The sequence below is a fragment of the Antennarius striatus genome, chromosome 1, assembly GCF_040054535.1.
Source record: "Antennarius striatus isolate MH-2024 chromosome 1, ASM4005453v1, whole genome shotgun sequence".
NCBI lineage: Eukaryota > Metazoa > Chordata > Actinopteri > Lophiiformes > Antennariidae > Antennarius > Antennarius striatus.
In genome coordinates this window covers 30,939,086-30,960,492 of record NC_090776.1, presented here as the reverse complement: position 1 = coordinate 30,960,492, position 21,407 = coordinate 30,939,086, and the positions used below count along the sequence as shown (strand labels likewise).

The following is a 21,407-nucleotide window of genomic DNA, read 5'->3' as shown; positions in this document are numbered from 1 at the left end:
TTGGGAGGAGGTCGCTGAGATCGGGGTATTTGTAAAGCACCGTTCCTACACAAGGCAAATTCAACATGCTTTACAACAGCAAAGACACACATTCAGCGGACAACTTAAAAATAGAATAAAAAGATGATAGAGGTAGACATTAAAAACATTAAATCAATAAAAATACAGTAAAGGTCTAGAAGACAAGTGAGCATGTACAGGAATAGAAACAGTACGATATTATTTTTCAGGCCTGATTTAAAAGAGCTGACAGTTTGAGCAAACCTCAGGTGTTCAGGGGGTCTGTTCCACTGTTGGGGAACATAACTGAATGTCTCTTCAGTCTTTGTGGTTCTAGTAACACAGTAAACCAGTCCCTGACCAGGGGCCCCTGGATGACTCACATGGGGCCATAGGACCAGGGTGTGTTTTGGTCCAGGACCACTCACTGCTTTATAGACCAGGACTAAGAGTTTGAACTGTTCTTTGACTAACAAGAAGTCGATGAAGTGACCTGAGGACCAGTGTGTAATATGACCCGGTGTCTTGTGGTTAGTTACTGCTCCCCCCTTAACGCACAGAGGTCCAGCACCCCCCCCCCTCTGGCTCACAATAGGAAAATCTAATAAAGACTGACAACTTAGTTCCCAAAGAGGACCGCTGATGGTCACATGAACGCATTAAAATATACGAAAGATTTAGCAGGACTAAAATGAGCACTGATCTCATAAAAGGTTGACCCCCTTCTATGGGGTTAAACTATGAGAATACAGGACAAATAAAAAAGTTAGGACTCTGGCAGCAGTGTTCTGGATCAACTTGATTCTAGCAATGTTCTTCAAGTTGTATTAGACGTAGTAACAGCTTTCAAGTGGTTATTAAAATTCAGGTCTTTAACGACACTGAGGTTTCTGGTTTCATTTGTAACTTTTAGAGACATGGAGCCACGTTGAGCACTGAACTTTGACCCTTTATTCTTGGGCCAGACAAAATCTCTTCTCCCTATCTGCGTTCAGCTGGAGAAAACTTTGACATGTCTACTCATTGATTGGATCAACACACTGAGAGCAAGTAAAATTGTTTGATTACTAGACAGAAGATACTCATTCTTTTTTTTTTCTATTCTGACATTGCTTGAATTCTAAAATAACCTATTGTAGTTATGTGTTACATTGCTCAAAACACTCTTGTTGTCATGACAGATGTATGTGTTCACACAACATTGTCTGCCCCACCGATGGTTTCATCATCATGGCAAATCTATTGAGAATGATTGAAAACTATTGCAACTGTGGCAACTTTCAGTTCAGTGTATGCATGTTCAACATCACCATATTCAAATTGTTTTATTTAATTCAAAACAGATTTGATGTGCAAAAATTTTGATCACTACAGGCAGATGAAAATATTCAAATCCAGCAATGTAAAAACACAAAAATAAAATGTTAACCTGCTCATTCGATTCTTATTTTAGAAACACCAGTAGGCACAAATAACATTGAGTATGCTTTAACATTATCGAGTGGGATTTATGGAACTGAGAAACAACAATATTGGTTAAAATACCTATACATAAAAACTGTAATTTTAAAAACCTTTAAATGATAACAAATACTGGTCAAAGATGATCAGCAATTTCCAAAAAACCAAAAACAAAATGTGACAGAAAATTAAGTTTTTGAACAGTTAGTCTGCATCACATCACTCAAGATAAAATGCTATGCAAATGGGTATTTAAAACAATTTTCTTTCTCCTTCCACTTCAGTTCAGCAATCACAACTTGTACTAAAAATGTTCTTTGCAAATTCTATCTGCTAACCTTAATTATGTAACACATTGCTTGTGGTCTTTCAGACTGCTGTCAAAAATGTGCTGTGTGAAAATGCAATCTGTGGGGATTAGATACTACAAGCAGTTGAACGTAGTCGGAGCTCCTGCTTAGGCAATCGTGTGTCGCTCTCTAGTGATTACGTCAAGGACACGACAGCTCAAAACCTGCCAGAGGAGACAAACAGTCAATAATTTACAAACCTCAAGTCATGTCAATCAATCTTAGTCCTTGCCTTCCAGATTTGTGTCTTACCTTAGGTTTTATTATTTGGGAATCCCTGCCACAATCTCAGACTCGATACCACAGTGGTCCGACCCACGCAAGATTTTAAAAAATCCTGAAGATAAAAAAAACAAAAACAAAGGACAGGATATATATAAATATATATCTTTATCCAGCTAATCCCAAATGACCACTCCCATGCTAAACTAAAAGAGGCACCTTTACCTTTATACCACAGGAGGAGCAATATAAATGCGGTTGTACTGTTGGATTATTGAAAGCAGGGCAGTTGAACAGATGAGCTGCCAGGGCAGTGAATGCTCACCATGAGAGTGGAGATACTTGAGCGGTATGTACAGTACTCAGAAATAAAAGAACATCCACCTCTTTGTCAACTATGTGTAAAGGCCCAGAATTAGGAACAACATCTGTGTTTGCCATCATGACAGCAACATATTTAACATGCTAATTTTTTTGTGTTTATATATTTATGTTTCCTTACTGATTACATTAAGACAAACATTAACAAACTATGTGTTATTATTGTAATAAAGGTGGAACATTTTTTAAATTACTCAAATGTATGTATATTAAAGCGTAAAGCGCATACAGCTGTATGTCAGTCAGAACAACCCCTGAATATATGCAGATCAAGAAGATTTACATATCAATGCATGATAGAATTCCTGACTTGGTATTTAAATAGTCACAGAAAGGTGACAGAGGAACTACTGTTCTATGACTATTAGATGGATTCATAAAATGCACGCCTCACCATTATCACCCCAGTCGGTGTTCCAGGAGTTGGCACAGAGCCAGTAGGGAACACCGTTCTCTTTCCCCCAGCCCAAGATCTTAATGGCGTGACCACCCACACCTGACCCAGATAAATGCTGATACACACCTGAGAAAAAAAATACATCAAGGCAGTCAAAAATAGAGGAGGAAAGGTCAGTAGATTCAACTTCATCATATTTATCCATTTGTGATGCAGCTGCTCTCACCAGACTTGTACAACAAGAAGTCTTCATAGACGGTGAAGGCTCCCTCCACTGGGCCATACATGTATATCTCAGACATGATCTGCTCCTCCACTGCCGGCACACTGTATGACTTGGCACCTGCAGAACACTGAGTTAGGAAAATCCCCAAGGTGTGTGTGTGTGAAGTTTTTTTTTTTTTTTTTAATTCCTCCATTAATTCTTACCGAAGTGTTTGTCTTGTTTATAGCTAGGTGCGTATCCAGGTTCACACTTGAAGACGCACTGAGGTGTGCCGCCACCCTCTCCAGTGCATGAAGGTCTGCTACCATTCACATGATGCTCACAGGGGGGAATGGTGTATGGCCGACAGCCTGTACACACAATGTTTAGTTTTGTGTGCAAGGGTACACTTGTTGTGTGTACCCTTGCACACAAAACAAGTGTTTCTGAAAAAAACTGGAATTTCAGACAGGTTTGCTAAATACTACCAAGTACAAATTTACTCATTCAAACACTTTAAAGAAATCTGATAATGACACACAACCCAGTCAGAATGCTAAATACTGTAAATACTATATTCTGCTATGTATACATTCAGAATTGTTAAAAGGAAACTCTAACTATGTCAGATCTGACACCTTACTGGTTCATAATCTTAATAGAAGCACATTTCATTTCAAACATACGAGCATTCTTTGAAGCGTCCTCTTGCAGGATTAGTTAACACTACGCTACAAAAGCACCCAGCATGCTGGTGGCCCCTATCACCCTAACACAAACAACACCATACATGGATTGATTGATTGATTGATTACAAACAAGAAAAACAAATTCTAACAGTGTAATAATTGTGTGATTATTTGTAACCTAGCAATATGAGTATTATGTTAATAAATGTTCATTTGCCTTAATAATAACCTCATTTTGAAGTGCTGCTCAACCATGTCAGACAAATGTCAGCCTGATACTTCATGTTTGTCAAACTTAATGTACATTAGCGATTTATATAAGCAAAGCTATCACAAAATACACCTTGGTGGCAGGTTTGAAGGTTGGCAGGATTATTTTTCTTAATGAAATAACCAACCAACCAAGAAACAAGCCAAGCGACTAAGTTCAGGAATAGATCCGATCTCAAAAATGCCCATTATGCAAAAAAAAATTAAAAAAAATAAAAAACAAACCCTAAACAAAAAAAACCTCACCAATATGGGAGTCATAGAGGCCCCCAGAGACGAGTCCAGCTGTTGTCCAGAACTCCCAGGCCGATGAAGGGTAGCCACCATTACATCTAACAAGTGAGGGAGAAAAATAAAAGTCTTGTTAACACGATTAAGTCCCTGTCGGCAACTCCTTCTTTAAAGTGTGTAACACACAATTTTAAAAAATTGCTTAACAAAACTACATGAGAATATTGTGACAATATTCTCATGTAGTTTTGCACAAACATGTATTTTTTGCATACAGTTATTTTTATTTTTCCCCAGTCTTTTGTTCCGTCCTGCAGATTTAGTCAGTTTGTCACTAGTTGGTGAAAGAAGCAGCAACAGGCTTGAACACAACTACAATACTTTCATGCTTTCAGTGGAAGCTCAAGCAAAACGGTCATCTCATCTGATTTATAGCACAAAAGACACGGTCTGCCAAACTGCTGTAGGAGTGAGTAACCTGACTTCTATATTAAACTGCAAATATAGAAATGTACTTATGAAATGAAGAGTGACGTCGCACTAATACTACTTGGCTTTGCTGCTCTAAGGCCATTATTAAAGTGGACTTTCTTCTTGTTTCTTCTTCTTCATAGCGAAAAATGTGGTACAAACACGCCAACCCTAACCCTAACTTATAAGTTGTTCTGTTCATGACATTAAAATAAGTCAACTGCTGTGTTTGTCTCAAGGACACACTTAAAATTTCAAATTTGTGGCCAAGAGGCACTGAGACAGTCTGCACGTAAAGGATTCACATTGCAGGTTTCTTCCTCTTTAATACAGTGCGAGTAGAAATATTCTCTGTCGATTCCTTCCTCATACTTTCAGAGATCCGGTCTCTAAGTCACGCGACTGATCTTGGCACCTGTCTTTGTTTCAGAACAGAAGATCTAAACTAATTCTGTAAACTGGAATACAACACTCAAAATTAACTGTCTAACTTTAGAAAAGATATTCACTGGTCAACTCGCTTTTATTAATTTTCTCAAAATTAATATCCAAGTCCAGTCTGCGTTTCAACTGAACTTTCCACACACTGAAGCTCACCCCATGCCACATTCATCGCAGCAGGTCAGCAGATCTTCTGAAGAGACCTCCACGCTAACCTTGGCGTTGGTGTGGATACAGATACGGTCAGACATGGCCTCTGCAGCGCCAAACGCCTGTGGGCAAAACAACCAAGGTATGTTTGACACACACATACAATAAGGGAATGTTTTCCTCATCTAAGGGATGAGGAAAACATTCCCTTGTGTCAAACCACACACAATTTGTTTTTTAACACAGGGTCACGTTGTCTGAATGGAGTGTTTTTAATCTCACCCAGCATGAACCACAGGAGCCCTGATCTCTGATCTCCTTCAGAGTGGGACAATTGGGCCATTGCGCTCTGGAATCAAATTCTGCAGGCAGCTTCACATTTCCAGTGTACTGAACCCTTCACAGGAAAGCACATATAGCAGTGTTAGGGTGCAACAGTCCTCTGTCAGTGCAAAGACAATGTCAGCACACTTGATGTGCTTTGTCTTCTATATTGAGGAACTGGGGGTGTATTGAGGATGAAGAGTTCTGCCCCACAATACAGAAAGAACTGCTTCTCTTATGTACAGTGCCTTGCGAAAGCATTGCCCCCCCCAAGCCTTTTTGACTTTTTGTCACATCTCAGGCTTCAAACTAAAAGATAATAAACTGAAAATATTTTTCAAGAATCAACAACATGTGAGACACGATCGTGAGGTGGAACCAGATTTATTCTACATTTATATCGTGTTTAGAAGTAACAAACTGAGAAGTAGGACGTGTGAATGGGAGACCAGACGACTCACAGGTCCCTCTGTTGGTCCTTGTCGTCATTCAGGTCAACACTGGATCATCAGAAGTCATCAGGGAACTTCTGGGGGCCAATACTTTTACACGTCCTACTTTTCAGTTTCTTATTTGTTAACACAATATGAAATGTAGAATAAATGTTGTTCCACTTCCGATTGTGTCTCACATGTTGTTGATTCTTGAAAAATATTTTCAGTTTGTTATCTTTAAGTTTGAAGCCTGAAATGTGGTAAAATGTCAAAAAGTAGTTGGGGGGCCAATACTTTCAAAAGGCGCTGTAACACTAGTGTGTGAGACGCATGTATACCAAGTTTATGGAACATAGGCAAGACTCACAGGACTGGCAGTTTGGGACCATTCAGCTTTGTGCCACAGAGTCTCTGCACGTAACTGTAGTCTACATTATGGAAGTTGTGACCAGCCTGCAGAGAGGGAGGGAGATTGAATCCTTCCTAGTGATACACAAGTCTACGGTGAGAGAATAAGCCTCACCTTCCAGGTTGTGTTGAACTTATTGATGTAGTTAACCATCTCGCTGGACAGTGGCTTGAGTTGGGGTCGAGCCAGGCTCACAGAGAAGCTGGCAACCAATAACATCAAGGCTGCACGCCACATGTTGACTGAAAAATTCCACAAGAGGGCAAGTTTGTTATTGGCATTATATTTATAGTTCAGCTAAAACACTTGCATTTATTTTCAATCATTAACCTTATCCTGATAAGCTAAACCTGAATCTATACAACACTGACTCTGCTTTAAAACCTGTCATTTGATTTTCAGTGATAACGCAAGGAAGAAAAACACTACAACAATGGTACAACAGGTGTGTACTTGTGACTGTACAAACACTCTTGGTTGGAGCACTCACTGAAAGTACAAAAGAACGGGTTACTGCAAAATGACGCGCCCCTGAAACTACACAGCTGACTGAGCTGAAGCCACAGTGTCTGAATGTTGAAGTGGAACACGCACACAGAGCAGAGAGCTTTAGTCCTCAGTCACGGAGTTGGTTTCAGTTCCCCACTTATCAAGCACCGACATTATCTTGTCCTCATCTCTCATGCTGCAGAAAACGGCATCTACAATGTAACTGAAGCCATTAGGCATCACAATGTGGGCTGTTAAAAACAACAACACTCAGTGCACTCAAGAATGCAGCAAAATCAATATGAGAGTAGACACTGAGCTTCTGTATAAAGATGCATGCAGGTTCCAGCCCTGTCAGTCCTGATAAAAAGGAAAAACACGTATTTATCTTCAGTCCAAAGTAGCAGGAGTGAAGAGGAAAATATCAGGAGATACAGGCCGTGTCGAGTTTCTAAAAATCCTTAGGTGACAACACATTTGTTTCTGTTGGGTGGTGGTGAAGAGAATTCTGGTTCGTCAATCAGAGACCGACATTATGAAATGCAGTCTGGCTGGTTTGATATCACATGACTGAGACACTGACACATGATGAGGAAAAAAACACCATAGAGGGAAAATGAAGCAGAAAATTACCCTTTAGCATGACATCTGCCCCAAGACACATTCAGATCTCTTTCCTTCCTTTCTCTGAAATCTGAAGTAAGTTTTGAGTAAGTGATCACTCTTCTTTATATGACCATGTTGTGTAAAGAAAAATGTTTGAAGTGTACTTTAGCCAGTAATGTGTCATGTATTAGGTAGACTTCATTAATTAATTAATGCTAATTGTTCAACATTCAAGAAAGTATTTCAAATTCACACAAAAATGAAATAATGATTTGGAGAAGTGAACCTACAATCTGCTGACCTGCACCATTGACTGCTGTAAGGAAGTCAGACTCAAGAATACTCATTTCTACAGAAGACTGATGATGATCTTTCTTTTAAAAACTACCACATCTCCAAAAGGACAAACTGAAAGAAAAAACTGTCTTTACATTCTCTTTTTTGCTTTTACTTTACAGCAAAAGGTCAAGGGGTTGTGAAATTTTCCAGTTTGTAGGAGGTTTAAGATCAGAAAAGAAAGGGATGAGTCAGTACTAAAGCCACAGACGGATGACATTCAAAACCATCACCAGCAGCTACAGAAGTAGAACCCAAGATCTCCATGTGGTGTTAAACACTGTGGAGCCGTGTCACGGTTTTAGACCCGTGTCCCTCCACGATTACACCAAACAGGACCATATTGATCAGTATCGACGGGCACCTCTGAGGAGGTCTTTGAGATGTTAGGAATAGATTTACAAATAATAATAATAATAGGACCAGTTTAACATATTAATACACCTGATCCTGTCTGAACATGCATGTCTGTCAGCAGTATACACCTGGTTAGTGTAGGTAGTCTGTTCGTGGGTGTACAGCATCTTTTTAACAAATAACAAGTCTGATTAAGACAATAAACTTTTATGACTGTTATGCTTCATAGACATGTGAACTTTGAGTTTTTAGCTCTTAAAATCAAATTTTGCCACATTTCAATGACATTGTAATGAGTCCCCATTAATAATTTAGTCAACGCGCTTCTGAATAAAGCGCGTCAATGTGGTCACTTGATCACGTTAATACATCATAGGAACGTTTTATTATTTAAAACGTTAACATATCTTATCGCCTTCCAAAAGGGATGGGTCCAGGGGAAAACAACCCCCCACCTCAGACATAAAGTCAACGCACCGCTGCAACGAGACTCCCCCGTGTCAAATCAGTCGACGTGACTCCGGGCTAGACGCGTCAGTGAGCGGTGCGTCGTGAACAGCGAGCCGGGAACGAGCGGCCAAAGCCGCCTCAACACTGCAGGCGGAGCCGCGGGAACGAATCGTTTACCTGGAGCTCGTTAATCAGCTGTCGGCGTGAGGTCCCCGGCGCCAGGTCGATGCTCTAACTGTGCTTCACTAATAAAAATCTCTTCTCTTTTATTACCGAAACCATGTGATCCGGTCACATGAACACAGATCACGTGATCACCAAACGATCGGCAACACCCGTTTGTGCCCGGAAGACACAACACGTGGACTTTGGTTCCGCTTCCCCAGCGGACACGCCTATCAGAGGGGACGGAGATCACATCGATCACATCGATCACATCGATCACATCGATCACATCGATCACATCGATCACATCGATCACATCGATCACATTAATACATAACAGCAAAATAAAATGATGAATAATAATATCAAATGAATGAACTATTTTTATGCAACGTGATTCTCAACGTGATAAAATATATGAGACATAAATTAATGTTGATAACCCCCCCCCCATGACCCAAAAACAGTTCCTGGTGGTATTTTACTTCTAGTTTTATTTTTCATACGTAACTGAGTGATTTGTAGCTGATTGGCAGATTTGTTTCGGACTCCTGACCACTGAGACCACACTGTTGATTTCTTTTCTTTTATTATTCTGTCATCTGACTTACAAAAACATGAAATGGGACAAACACTGGAAACAAACAATTGTTCACACAAGTATATTTTTTGCTAGCAACTTCTGTAAAGTGCAGATCCTAGAATTGAACTTGAGGATCTTATTTGCTCTTATATGCTGACATGGTTTAATTTTGTTACTTCACTGAGTCAAATTACTGTGTGAAAACGGTAATTTAGTGCTGCAGAAATCAAAACATGTTCAGCATAGACTCATCAATATGGGTCTAAAATGTAAAAGGTTTCTTTGTTTTCTTTATATTTAAATTTTTTTGAAATGCAGAATACAGCAATATTTTGACAATTTTTCCATGACACTGTGGAGTGAGAGTTCTCATTAGATATTAGTGTATCATTGTTTCATTACAGAATAATTAATAGACATAGCAATGTTTTATTTAAATAAAATAAAGCACATTAGTCTAAGCTATGATCATGGTTTATGGATTTATTTTGTCACATCAATAGTACAGGAAATGACATAGTACTACCATCAACCACAGCTGCTCTTTTTCAAATTCTTGCGAAGATGAGGTGATGCATAATGGAGCCCATCCGGTGACTCCATCAGCAAATTTTTTCCAGTCTCTCAGTGAAATACAGTACAATCTATCTCTTAACTCTTGTACACATTAAACCTTGAAACATTCTATGGTTCTCCACACATTTCACAGCAGTAAATGTGTCCAAATATAAAGATAAGAAAATATGAAAAAAGTCAAATTAGAAATACTAGTACATGTCATTATACACTTTTGATGCACAAAGCAAAGCAGGTGTTGTAATATAAGAGAGCACACACCTAAGAGAAGCTGAAGATGTCTTTCTACAAGCCAAGGAAAGTGCTGCTTCACAATGATCGAGCCGAGGCATCACCTAAAGCTTATGCATGGGTACTATTTGAGTTCTCTAAGTTTCATTACATTAGATGCATTATTGCTGTTGCCTATACATTCATTCTGGTGTGCAATATCTACTGTAATGTGTGTGTTAGAGTGAGCACTTCCTTTGTTTAAAGGAGCAGATAGAATTCTCTAAATGACTATGAATGACTAACATGCAGTGACTCCTCTGTCCATCAGCAGGATCATGCTGAACAGTTTGATACTGTTTGAAAGCATGTCTTTTGTTCTTTATGACTCATCCACTCATTTATTTTTTCAAAGTGCTGCCCTTCTACCATCACCAAACATCAGTAGTGCTAACATTTCAAGAAGGACAGACAGAAAGAATATCATAAATATGTCATACACAGAAAAAACAGTAAACATACCATATGAAAACTTGGAAAAAACAACAACTACAAGACTGATCTTTTTAAATAAAACTATCATTACTATCAGTTTTCACATAGTGAAATAAAGTATTACTCATAACATAATACTGGAACGGACCGTACTGAAACTCATAGCAGCACGGTATTATTTCTAGGATTGACCTTCATGCAGTCATTTTGTTTGAAACCACTGCCATGAACCCAGTTTGCCTTGTTCTGCTATTATTATCCAACATGGTTTATCCTTCTGAACAAAAGACTCGGCGTTCTCAAGTAGAAAACAATTAAAAATGAATAGTTTTAATTTAAGTCTACGTTAAATTTAGACTTCCTCTGGAAGACATTTCTAACTTTCCTTATACAACAAGAAGACTAGTTTCTGTACGCTTGTAAGTTTCACTGCCAACAGCTTGGTCGTTATGCATCATTAAAATTAACATAAAAAATAAGTTGCAAATTATTTGGCAATTTATCAGTAGCCAGTGGCTAAACTAAAACTCCTAAATATGAAATTATTTAAGACAACACTTGTCAGTCAGGAGGAAAACACTGTAGTCAGTAGAAGTGCACTCTATTTAGTATTCAGTGAGATAGCTACAACTTCATCCCAGTACAGACAAGCTTGATGCCATAGAAACTCACATTAACAGCACAAAGATCCACTGTGATATTATCATATAACTTATTACATATCACTAAAGCAGAGAATTAAAAACAAACAAAATATGGTTATCAAAGTGTTCTGTACAAGTTACCCCCTATTTTAATAACAACTACCCACAATTATGAATGACATTCCTGCAGAGAGGACTCGTTGCTTTGTTGTACTGCATCTGATCTTTCATTTTGTTCTGTTTGTTATAATTTTCAGAAAGGGCCCTTCTAATATAATAATATATATAATTTAGAGATATAACAAGTTCTGTCGGTCATGAACAAATACTATGACCTGAAGGGGCCAACAGACATAAAATATGAGATATCAAATATTTGATCAACTAAAGTCCTCAGTGAAACTCTAGAATACACATAGATTAATTCCTCTAATAGATGTGCCTATTGTAACCCATGATTAATGTCCCTTTAAAAATTTACATTATAATCATAATGCAGTCTATGGAACATATCACTCTATATTTAATAATAAAGTTTCATGCATTCATTTTTCACTCAAGTGCTGACATCAGTTAGGTAGCAAAGGAAAGTATGGCCTATAATTTACAAAATAGTCTTTGTCTCTTATCATGTCATAAAAAGATCCATTAACAAATGTCATTATTTATAAGGCATTCTGTGCCTTTTATGTTTAAGCTGTGTATCTAAACTGGAAGTAAAACTTAATCAATTCAGCCGATTCCATAACAGCAAAAGGACGCATCTCTGTCAGTCTCATTGAAACTCAGCTCTCCTGATGGTCTTGCAGACACTGAGTCAACTTCTGAACTGGGATTACGCACCGTGATGAAAAATAGCTCAAGAATTTCCTCAAAAATTAAAATCACTCCCACCTTTACTCTTAGCTATGAATATTATCCAGATTCATTCCATTTTATTCAACTTAAATAGTTTGCTCAAGACTTAACCTGTTTCTAGTTCATTCAAAGCTACTTTCCAGCGGTACCACCATTGTTAAATGGGTTTCTACTGTAACCACTAACCATATACTGAGCTTTTTGCTCAGGAACTGATTTGAATGATCTATGATTTTAAAAAAACAAAACTAGGTGTGAAGCCTAACAGTATCAGTGGAATGAGTTTGAACGTCAGTCTTTATATGTATGAGATTATTTTTGCATATAGTCTCAACAATTTAAAAACAGAATGAGTGATCGACGAGTGCCACACATTCTGCTCAGCAACCGAGTAGATAGCATGTTTAATTAAAGGATAACTGAAGGATAAATAATTACCTCAGTCAATTATAACATTCTTCTGAACTGAAACTGTTATTCAAATTACCTAATTTCATGTCATTGTGTATGCTTTCTCTTTTCAAGCATGACATCAATTATATTAATGACATTTTCAACATGTTTTTGGGGTAACAGGAATGTAAGCAAGAGAGTTCTGGCTTCTAATGAATAAAAATGATGCCTACAAATGTGAATTGGAAAAAGTTTTCTTTTGATCAGCAATTCAGATCCAATTTTCTATAAATATTGATCGTAGTTTAATGTGTAGTTTTCACCAGAACAGAAAAAAGTCTTTCCTATACCCCAAAAACCAGGTTCTCTTGTACAGATGTGTCAGTGACCACAGTGGCATGCAGATTATAGTCCAGCCGGCATAGATCTCCAGGCTTTCTCCCTGAACCTGACATCAGGAGTGTTGGTCGCATGTGAGGAGGTCTATAACACGACACTCACCTCCTTGTGGGTACTCCAACCAATTGGAAGCAACAATATTGGTTTATTACTTACCAATATTGTTGGTAAGTAATAAACCAATATTACTTACTATAATGGAGAGTAAGGTGAGAGCCGATGTGCTACCAATAGATTTTCTGTAGATTCAATTCATGAATATGTATAACAAGTGGAGAACATAAATGAATAAATTGGTGTATACCCTTAACTGCTACACTGAAAAAGACCCATTGGATTCCCTTCCCCCTCTACCCCCACTTCCTCACACCGCCCTCTCCCGACTGTCAACAAACTGGACGATCTGTTTGCGACCGTGGGAGATGATTGGGGTGAGTGGAATAACTGGAATACCGGGCGTGGCAGCACCGGGGGTTGAAGCACCGGGGGTTGAAGCACCGGGGGTTGAAGCTCCAGGGGTTGAAGCTCCAGGGGTTGAAGCAGCGGGTGTTGAAGCTCCAGCCGCTAACGCTCCGGGCGTTGAAGCGCCTGGCGTGGAGGCAGCAGGGGTGGAAGCACTAGGGGTTCCACCTGGGGTTGTACCCGGAGTGGCAGGGATGATGACAACAGGGGCCAGGCCTGGACCTTCAGCTCCAGCTCGAGCTTCCAGTCTGGGGGTGGAGGTGACAAATCGAGCCTCCCTGATCCGGTAGGGACTTCTGTAGGTGGAGATGGGGGACAATTCGGAGCCCCAGCCAAGATAGCTCCCACTGGAAGGAGACTGTGCATCTGCGCTGAAGTACAATGTGGTGCTGGACTCTCCAGGTATCGCTGCCTTTTTCTCAGGGGAAGCCATCAGAAGAGGGGAACGCCGCTCAGGTGACCAGCCTGGAGTCTTGATGTCCAGGGAACCCACAGAGGATGAGGCCTCAGTCAAGGTCCCGGCATTGCTGTCCACGTGGTATAGGCTTCCTGGTTGCCATGGCGATGAAGGTGTCGGTGAACCATAAGCAGCACTCTGAAATTCCTCATCACCTTTGACAAGGAAATGACATGGCAGTAAAAAACCTGCATTCACAAACAGCTCCTCCATATCTGAACAGCGATCACCAAAACACTTGTCTGCTAAGGATTTGTGCTGTAATAAGAAAAAATCATGAGCCACACATTTGTTGGATTGTGCATCACAAATCTGTCCTCACTTTCCTGCAGCTAGAATTGAATGAATTCAATGCACAATAAATGCACGTCTGTGGTATTAACATTACATTGGTTAAGATTAAAAGATTAGAGAATAAACAACAGTATGTCCAGTGTGTGTGACTGTACTTATATAACCAATGACCAGAAAAACAAACCCTGATTCTTCATTGTTGGTTTTGTTTTGCTGCTCACACAAACTAACAATGGACCGTATGACGTCTTCTATGTGAAACGCTTCTTTTATGATAAAGAACGAAAGAGAAATGAAGACTTACTGTAACTCCAGAACTGCAGGACTTTATGGTTCTTTTCGGCTCATTGTTTATTCTTTTCTTTTAACTCTCATTCTCTGGCCAACAGCTTTACTTTTAGTTTATTCTGTCTGCCCTCATAGAGCGATTGAACACTGGCATATTATTAGTGAACCTGAAGGAGCTTTTCACAAACATAACTACGTAAAACACAACGTGATCATTTCACTATGAAACTTAAGGATGTGACCTTTCGTATGGATCAAGTAAGTATTATTTTATACAATGTGAGTGTGTACATCAGCAGGTTTGAGTTTTGATTCAACCTTTTCCCTCTGACGGTGGAGCACTGGAGTATTCCTCTGCCGTCTCCTCCAGAATGGCCTCCTGGATTGGGATGATCTCTGGACATCTTCTCATGTCCTGGATTGTTGTTGGAGGAGCTTTTCTCACTGGTCTGGCAACTATGATGGACGGGGCTGGTTTTGATGGAGGAATCACCTGTTTCACCTGGAGACAAGGCACACCGTTGAGGTTAGATTACAGACTGACAGCTAAAATATTGTGGATGCGACATTGTAGCCAATGCAGTGGTTGAATCTACTGGCTTTTGCTGTCATGATCACTGAAGTTAAAGGTTCTCTGTGATTCTCAACCCTTTGAGTTCTATTTTCAATTGTAAAGAAACATACTGTCCTCTGACAAATGATTCTATTTATCTTCAGTTGAAACGAGCGATAAAGAAGTCTTACCTCTGGAGCCTGGGTCACCTGTGGGGGAGGTTGAGGGACTGGTTGTGAGATCTGACGAACCTGTGTTTGAGCTGGTGGCATCTGAAAAACATCACAGGATGTTTTTCTTCTATAACACATTCAGGTGACACACCCCAGAGGGATGTGAAAGGTCACATGGAAGAACCTCGCTCTATTAAAACAGACAAGAAGAGTCACGGACCCGGGGGACACGGAAGTCATCAGGGGAGTGCACTTCTTCAGACAGACCCATCAGCCCAGCAAGCCCCCCCTCGCCATATGATGTCCAGATCCTGGTCACATCCCCCGTCTTCATGGCCAAGCGAATCAGCAGCCAGTGGTGATGCTTCCAGCCCTCCCATTGGATAGGGAGATCCATGAGAGTCCCACCTCCTATTCAGATAATTAACAATAATTTAGATGACAGACAGACGGATGAATGGATGGATGGATGGATGGATGGATGGATGGATGGATGGATGGATGGATGGATGAATGGATAGACAGACAGACAGACAGATAGATCTTTATCTGACCCGACAGTGTTGCATGGCGATGGAAAGTGGGTGTAACTTTCTCTTCCAGCGACAGTGTGGATCCACGCTCCACGCAGGCCCCACCAAGCCCCCTGTGGCGAATACTCTGGAAGATTTCAAAGGACTTAGGGTGGAGGAATCGATAGTACAGCACCAACGCTATCAGTCCTGTCGAGACACAGAGAACACGAAACAATGCTGGGTTAATGGATCTCAAAAGCAAACAAAGACGTTCTATAGTACTAATGTGCATTCCGTCGTACTTTGGAATACTGTTATGATAGATCAAGACAAGAGAATACATTTGGAATTGTCCATATTTTTAGGTTTTACATGAAAAAAACTAATAGTATTATGTATTGATAGTAGTAAGTATTGATAGCATTATTAGTAGTAAGCCTCAGCTGTACTTGATTTGTGTGTTAATTACCACTCGCTAAAATAATACGGTGAACAATCATCATCAGGGGCTGACAGCCAAGGGGACTGACAGTCCTGACCAATCCCCAGCCGCTTTCACATGCAAAGAAATAATTGGGCTTTCATCTAATTATGACTGACAAGCATGTTAGCGTTTAGTTCCAGGCGCCAGCCTACAGAGCTGCAGCACTGCTGGAGGTGTTCAGGGCTCTACTGTCCATAAGCAGCAAAGCGGCGCATGGGGCAGCAGAAATGTCGTTGCTTGTCTCAATTATATCGTCTGACTTACTTGTTTGACTAGTAAATATACTTCCACACATCCATCCCAAATGGAAAAGGACATCATACCCGTCCCTCAGCAAAACAAGTGACATTGTCTGAACAGTAAATATGACAAGAAATGGGAGAACATCCAAACAAATGTACTATAATGAGTTTGTACCTTACTGGTGTCCACATTGTACTGCACTACCAAAAAAGCATTCAGTATGACCTGAATGCAACTGTCCCACAGACCCCAGGTCTTTACGGGGGTTCAAATGGTTTTGACAGAGCAGGACCGTGTGTCTTACCAATGAGGAAGCTACAGAACACAGCAGCTGGTATTCCCACAGTGTCCCAGGACACCATGGTGAACAACCAGGAGGAGGCCAGAAGAAGAAACGCATTCTCTATGAACATGGCCTGGAAAAAAAAGAAACAGAAAGAAAATGACCCTTTTATACATTAAACATCAGTATTAAGCACACTGTCGTCGTCCACTCCATCGTTTCTTGTCAACGGCCCTGCCCCAAAAAAGTCTGACGTTGTTAACTGACTGCAAACGCATACCGTGTAGAAGCCAGCCATGCGACACCTCGATGGACCATATTTGACATTTAGGAAAAGGAAGACGTGAACGGCTCCCAGAACCAGGTTGAAGATTCTCCAACGAGAAGTTGAACGTATTATATCAGTCTGCTGGGACACCATCCAGAAAGTTGTTCCCAGCCAGTGAACACCTGACAAACACAAACAGCCTTTAGTATAACTGTGAAAAACACAATGTCAGACAAATTTTAGCCAAACCTTCTTTAAAAAAAATCACATTTTTGTTTGATTGCTGATAAAAAAAAGCTTAAGAGTTATGAATCCTGGTTGATTTTCCTAATATAATATAAATGTCAACAGAATTTTGCAAAAACTGCTCGAGGAATTTCCAGGAAAATTGGTGAAAGGATGAGTACCAGGCAAGAATAGACAATACATTTTGGTATGGATATGGATAAAGATGTGGATTTGTGATTTTTTTTACATCACATGATAGTAACATTTTTATAAATTCTAAAGGAATAAAGCCTGGATGTTTTTAAAAAAAAATTCAGTCAATCAATCATATGTAGTGGGTTGATTAATGTGCACAATTTGGTATTGATCCAAGTAAACATAAAGATCTATTAGTAGTTAAAAGATGAATGACTGACACTATTCATGTTCTTTTCTGACATTCATGTCAGAAAGTGAAACCTTAATAAGCTCTGAGATGAAACATCCATGTTTACCAATGACTCCCAGGATCCATTGCTTGAAGATACGTGTGAATAGCATGAGAACAGCAAACCGGGATCCCAACATCCCAACCTACAGATACACACAAGGCCACACCCACTCATGACTAAACACAAGACATCTTCCTGATTACACTCAGGATGTACATTTTACATGTTGGTCATCAGAAAGCATTAAACATGCCCACCCTCCACAGCAGTCGACAGAGAATGGCAGCAGGGGTCATCTGTAAGTGTCCTGGCCTGATGAGTGAACAGGCCCTGGCATAGAGGACCAGGGCCCAGGCCAGCGACAACAAGCAGACTGCAAAACATGCTGAGGCTGGAGGGGAGAGGATGGAGGGGAGAGGATGGAGGGGAGAGGATGGAGGGGAGAGGATGGAGGGGAGAGGATGGAGGGGAGAGGATGGAGGGGAGAGGATGGAGGGGAGAGGATGGAGGGCGGAGAGGAGAACTGTTACACACAAAAGCGGTACAGATGCACCGTGGAAAAAGATTAGACTTACAAAGGTGCACCAATTGTTAGGCGAAGCAGAACAATTTGAAAAAGAAAACAGAAGTCTCCATTCTATTTCCCAACAATTGACCATTTCTCTTTTTAGTGGTTATTTAATCCTCATGACCTGAGTGTTGTTTGTTGATCAGCTTCCATATGATTAAATGTTACTGTCATGGAGATGTACTGAAGCAGTGAAGTCCAGCAATGCACTCATGTTTAATAGCCCCTGTGTGGTGTAACTGCTATACAAGATATGAGGCTGTGGTTATGAATATAATCTCAATCATTATGAGAGTATTATCTGAGCACTTTAATGGTTTTAAAAGTATACTGTTGTTATTATTACGTTGTGCATCTCTTGTGGAGTTGTGTGCAAACAGGGTCTACTCAGAAATCTTTTACAAGATGTTTGGTAACTTCTGTCCCGCTGCACTCTTTCATCAACAAAGGTCCAGATCATTTTTAATATTCTAGTTCTCTACGCTGTTGCATTAAGTATTGCATTCCCTAGTCTTTTTGTACCTGGAGACTTTATTCCTATATCGGTGCAGATGAGCACGTATGTCTGCAGCAGCGTCTGGGGGAGGGTGACTACCAGGGCCTCGAGCAGACGTAAGGCCGATGCATCAGCCTGCTGCATGATCTCACCATACACATCCTCATCTGGCAGACACATGCACTCCCACAGCCTGTGGGCCACAGCGACAGGAGGGGGGGAAACAATGGAGGAAAAGTAGCATCATTATTATTAACTGATACCACTGAATGTCAACACATGTTCCGTTTGTGACACCTAAAGCACCTGCGTCGGCTCACCTTTTGAATATACCGAGGTGCAAAATGTGTGTCCAGGTGAGAGATTTCCTACGGATACGTCCGTCTGACAAGTACCACAAATAACTGAGCCACTGAGGGCCCCAACCTGGGAAACACAGACGAGTAGAAGAGATCAACCCTACTGATTCTTCATATAGGGGAAATATTTAAGGAAACAAACATCAATTCCTGATTCAAGAAATGTTAAGATTCCCTAATCAGATTGATCAATCATCCATCCATCATCCACCATCCATCCATCTCTACCCTAAAATAAGCAGAACATATGATGTCCTGTTGTTCTCTCACCTGGCAGCAGGAACAGGGCAGTGAAGCCAGCCAGATAGGCATAGCAGTAGTTGTGACCTATCCACAGGTAGTACACAAAGCAGTAGATCACTGGGGAGAGGGGGGGACAGAAACAGTCACACCACAGTCAGCTAAACACGAAGAGATTGAAACTACCAACCAGACTGAATCAGAATTCACACCTGCCTAAAAAACAGGTCAGATATATCATCAATATGAGATCCATAACTGAAATACGAGACGTGGTGGTTTACTGTTGATGCTATACTACAATACTATTATATACTATTACACAACACGATGTGAATGATAAAATATACAAATTTACAGCTAGATCTCATTGTGGACAAAAGTCTTCAGCATGACCAGCCCAACAGATGGTATCAGTTCCACTTAGAATAAATGAGGGGCAGAACGTCTCTGTCGTCCAGCTGTAGTGTTCACGTCAGCTTTCGTTTCAGGTTCCACCACTAAATCCAAGAACACCACAGTGTGCTCCAAACCAGCACCGCAACACCCCAGTGGTGGGACTTCTTCTCCCCTAATCTCCACTCCTCTCATCCAACTTCCACAGGGGCCCGCCTGGGCCCACCTGGGCCCGCCTGGGCCCACCTGGGCCCACCTGGGCCCGCCTGCTGTCTGCTGTCTGCTGCGGCACTACCCCCCCACCCCACCCCACCCCACCCCACCCCACCCACACACACACACACACACACACACACACACACACACACACACACACACACACACACACACACACACACACACACACACACACACACACACACACACACACACACACTCATATGTAATCCGAACCGCTGTGGTCACTGAACAGGCTGGCCTAGGCCCCTCCTGGGTACCCCAGACCCTCAGTCCTTCATGCTCCTCCAAAGTAACGAAAAGGCGCCTAAACCTGACCCCCACCCCTCTGAACGAGCACACCGGAGGGACGGTGCGGCTCTGGGTGACTCAGGAGCATGAGTCTGCAGTTTGTCCGCATAGAAACAGGAGCTGCGCAGCAGAGACCAGACCAGGTCCAGTCAGACCTTCATCTGTTTCACTGGACGTTGGGATGAGAACAACGTGAGTCTGACACCAGCGGACAGCCAGGTATCTGCAGAGTCCGGTCAACCAATCATCGATCAATAATCAAACACAAGGTGACGCGCCAGGAACGCGCACCTGCACACGTGACAGCAACGATCCTGACTCCGGACGTGTGTGTGTGTGTGTGTGTGTGTGTGTGTGTGTGTGTGTGTGTGTGTGTGTGTGTGTGTGTGTGTGTGTGTGTGACTCACACGCCGTCCTCTCCGCCACCAGCAGCACCGCGGTGACCGTGTGGACGCACCCCCGGCAGCAGGGCGTGCAGGCGGCCCCGGTGGCCGGAGCGGTGGAGTAGTCCCTCATAGCGGACCTGGGGGGCGAACCGTCAGATGCGATCGGGGGGCAGGCCGGTGTTGTTCTGCGTCTGGGCGGGAATCGGTCCTGCAGCAGTCTCTGCTCCGTGTCCCCCCCCCCGTCCCAACGTCACCGCCCGACCCGTTAAAGAGATAGCAGCAGCGGGCCGTCCCACAGCTGGGGGGCACCGGGGTTGCAGCCCTACAGTAGTCACACCTGCCTGTCACACCGCAGCCCCCATGACGGCCGAGCCTCGGCGTCCCGCCCCGGAGCAGACACCTGCAGGAGGTGGTGGGTCCATCTCCATGTCTGCTACAGGGTTCCAGGGCCGGTGGAAACAAGCACACCCCCCCCCCCTCTCTGAGCGGGTGTTGTGGATCGTGAAGAAGTCAGCCTGGTTGTGTTTCTCCACACCCTCCATGTTCCCTGGTTTGCTTCTTGCTCACACGTCTTTCCTTCAGACTTGTGGGTTCTTCCCTCACCTGTGTCTCCCTCGCTTTACCTGTCATCACCTGTGTATCATACCCCACCCCCTGAATTGTGTCACCCACCTTCTTCATCATCATGATGTACCTCAACATCTTTTTCTGCCAGCCTTTCTTATTTATGTTTGAATTTGCACCTTTTTTCTCCTTTGC

At 41.7% G+C, this 21,407-nt stretch overlaps 2 protein-coding genes across 2 annotated transcripts; both read right to left on the bottom strand.

The window, feature by feature from the left end:
* Window positions 1-1,309: 1,309 nt before the first annotated feature.
* On the bottom strand, window positions 1,310-9,005 carry ctsba (cathepsin Ba). The gene is made up of 11 exons (XM_068343131.1): window positions 8,851-9,005; window positions 6,550-6,677; window positions 6,394-6,479; window positions 5,551-5,665; window positions 5,275-5,390; window positions 4,222-4,307; window positions 3,241-3,387; window positions 3,038-3,154; window positions 2,809-2,937; window positions 2,064-2,148; window positions 1,310-1,975 (listed from the first exon to the last, which is right to left on the bottom strand). Exons 2-10 carry the CDS (start codon window positions 6,670-6,672, stop codon window positions 2,075-2,077), a joined length of 993 nt encoding a protein of 330 aa, XP_068199232.1. The 5' UTR covers window positions 6,673-6,677; window positions 8,851-9,005; the 3' UTR covers window positions 1,310-1,975; window positions 2,064-2,074.
* Window positions 9,006-9,890: 885 nt separating this feature from the next.
* Window positions 9,891-20,810, bottom strand: xkr5b (XK related 5b). The gene is made up of 13 exons (XM_068312889.1): window positions 20,670-20,810; window positions 19,369-19,458; window positions 19,060-19,165; window positions 18,766-18,932; window positions 17,933-18,066; window positions 17,739-17,817; window positions 17,029-17,198; window positions 16,770-16,881; window positions 15,778-15,945; window positions 15,444-15,634; window positions 15,242-15,322; window positions 14,816-14,999; window positions 9,891-14,070 (listed from the first exon to the last, which is right to left on the bottom strand). The coding sequence occupies exons 1-13, from the start codon at window positions 20,776-20,778 to the stop codon at window positions 13,361-13,363; spliced, it is 2,301 nt and encodes a 766-aa protein (XP_068168990.1). The 5' UTR covers window positions 20,779-20,810; the 3' UTR covers window positions 9,891-13,360.
* Window positions 20,811-21,407: the final 597 nt, after the last annotated feature.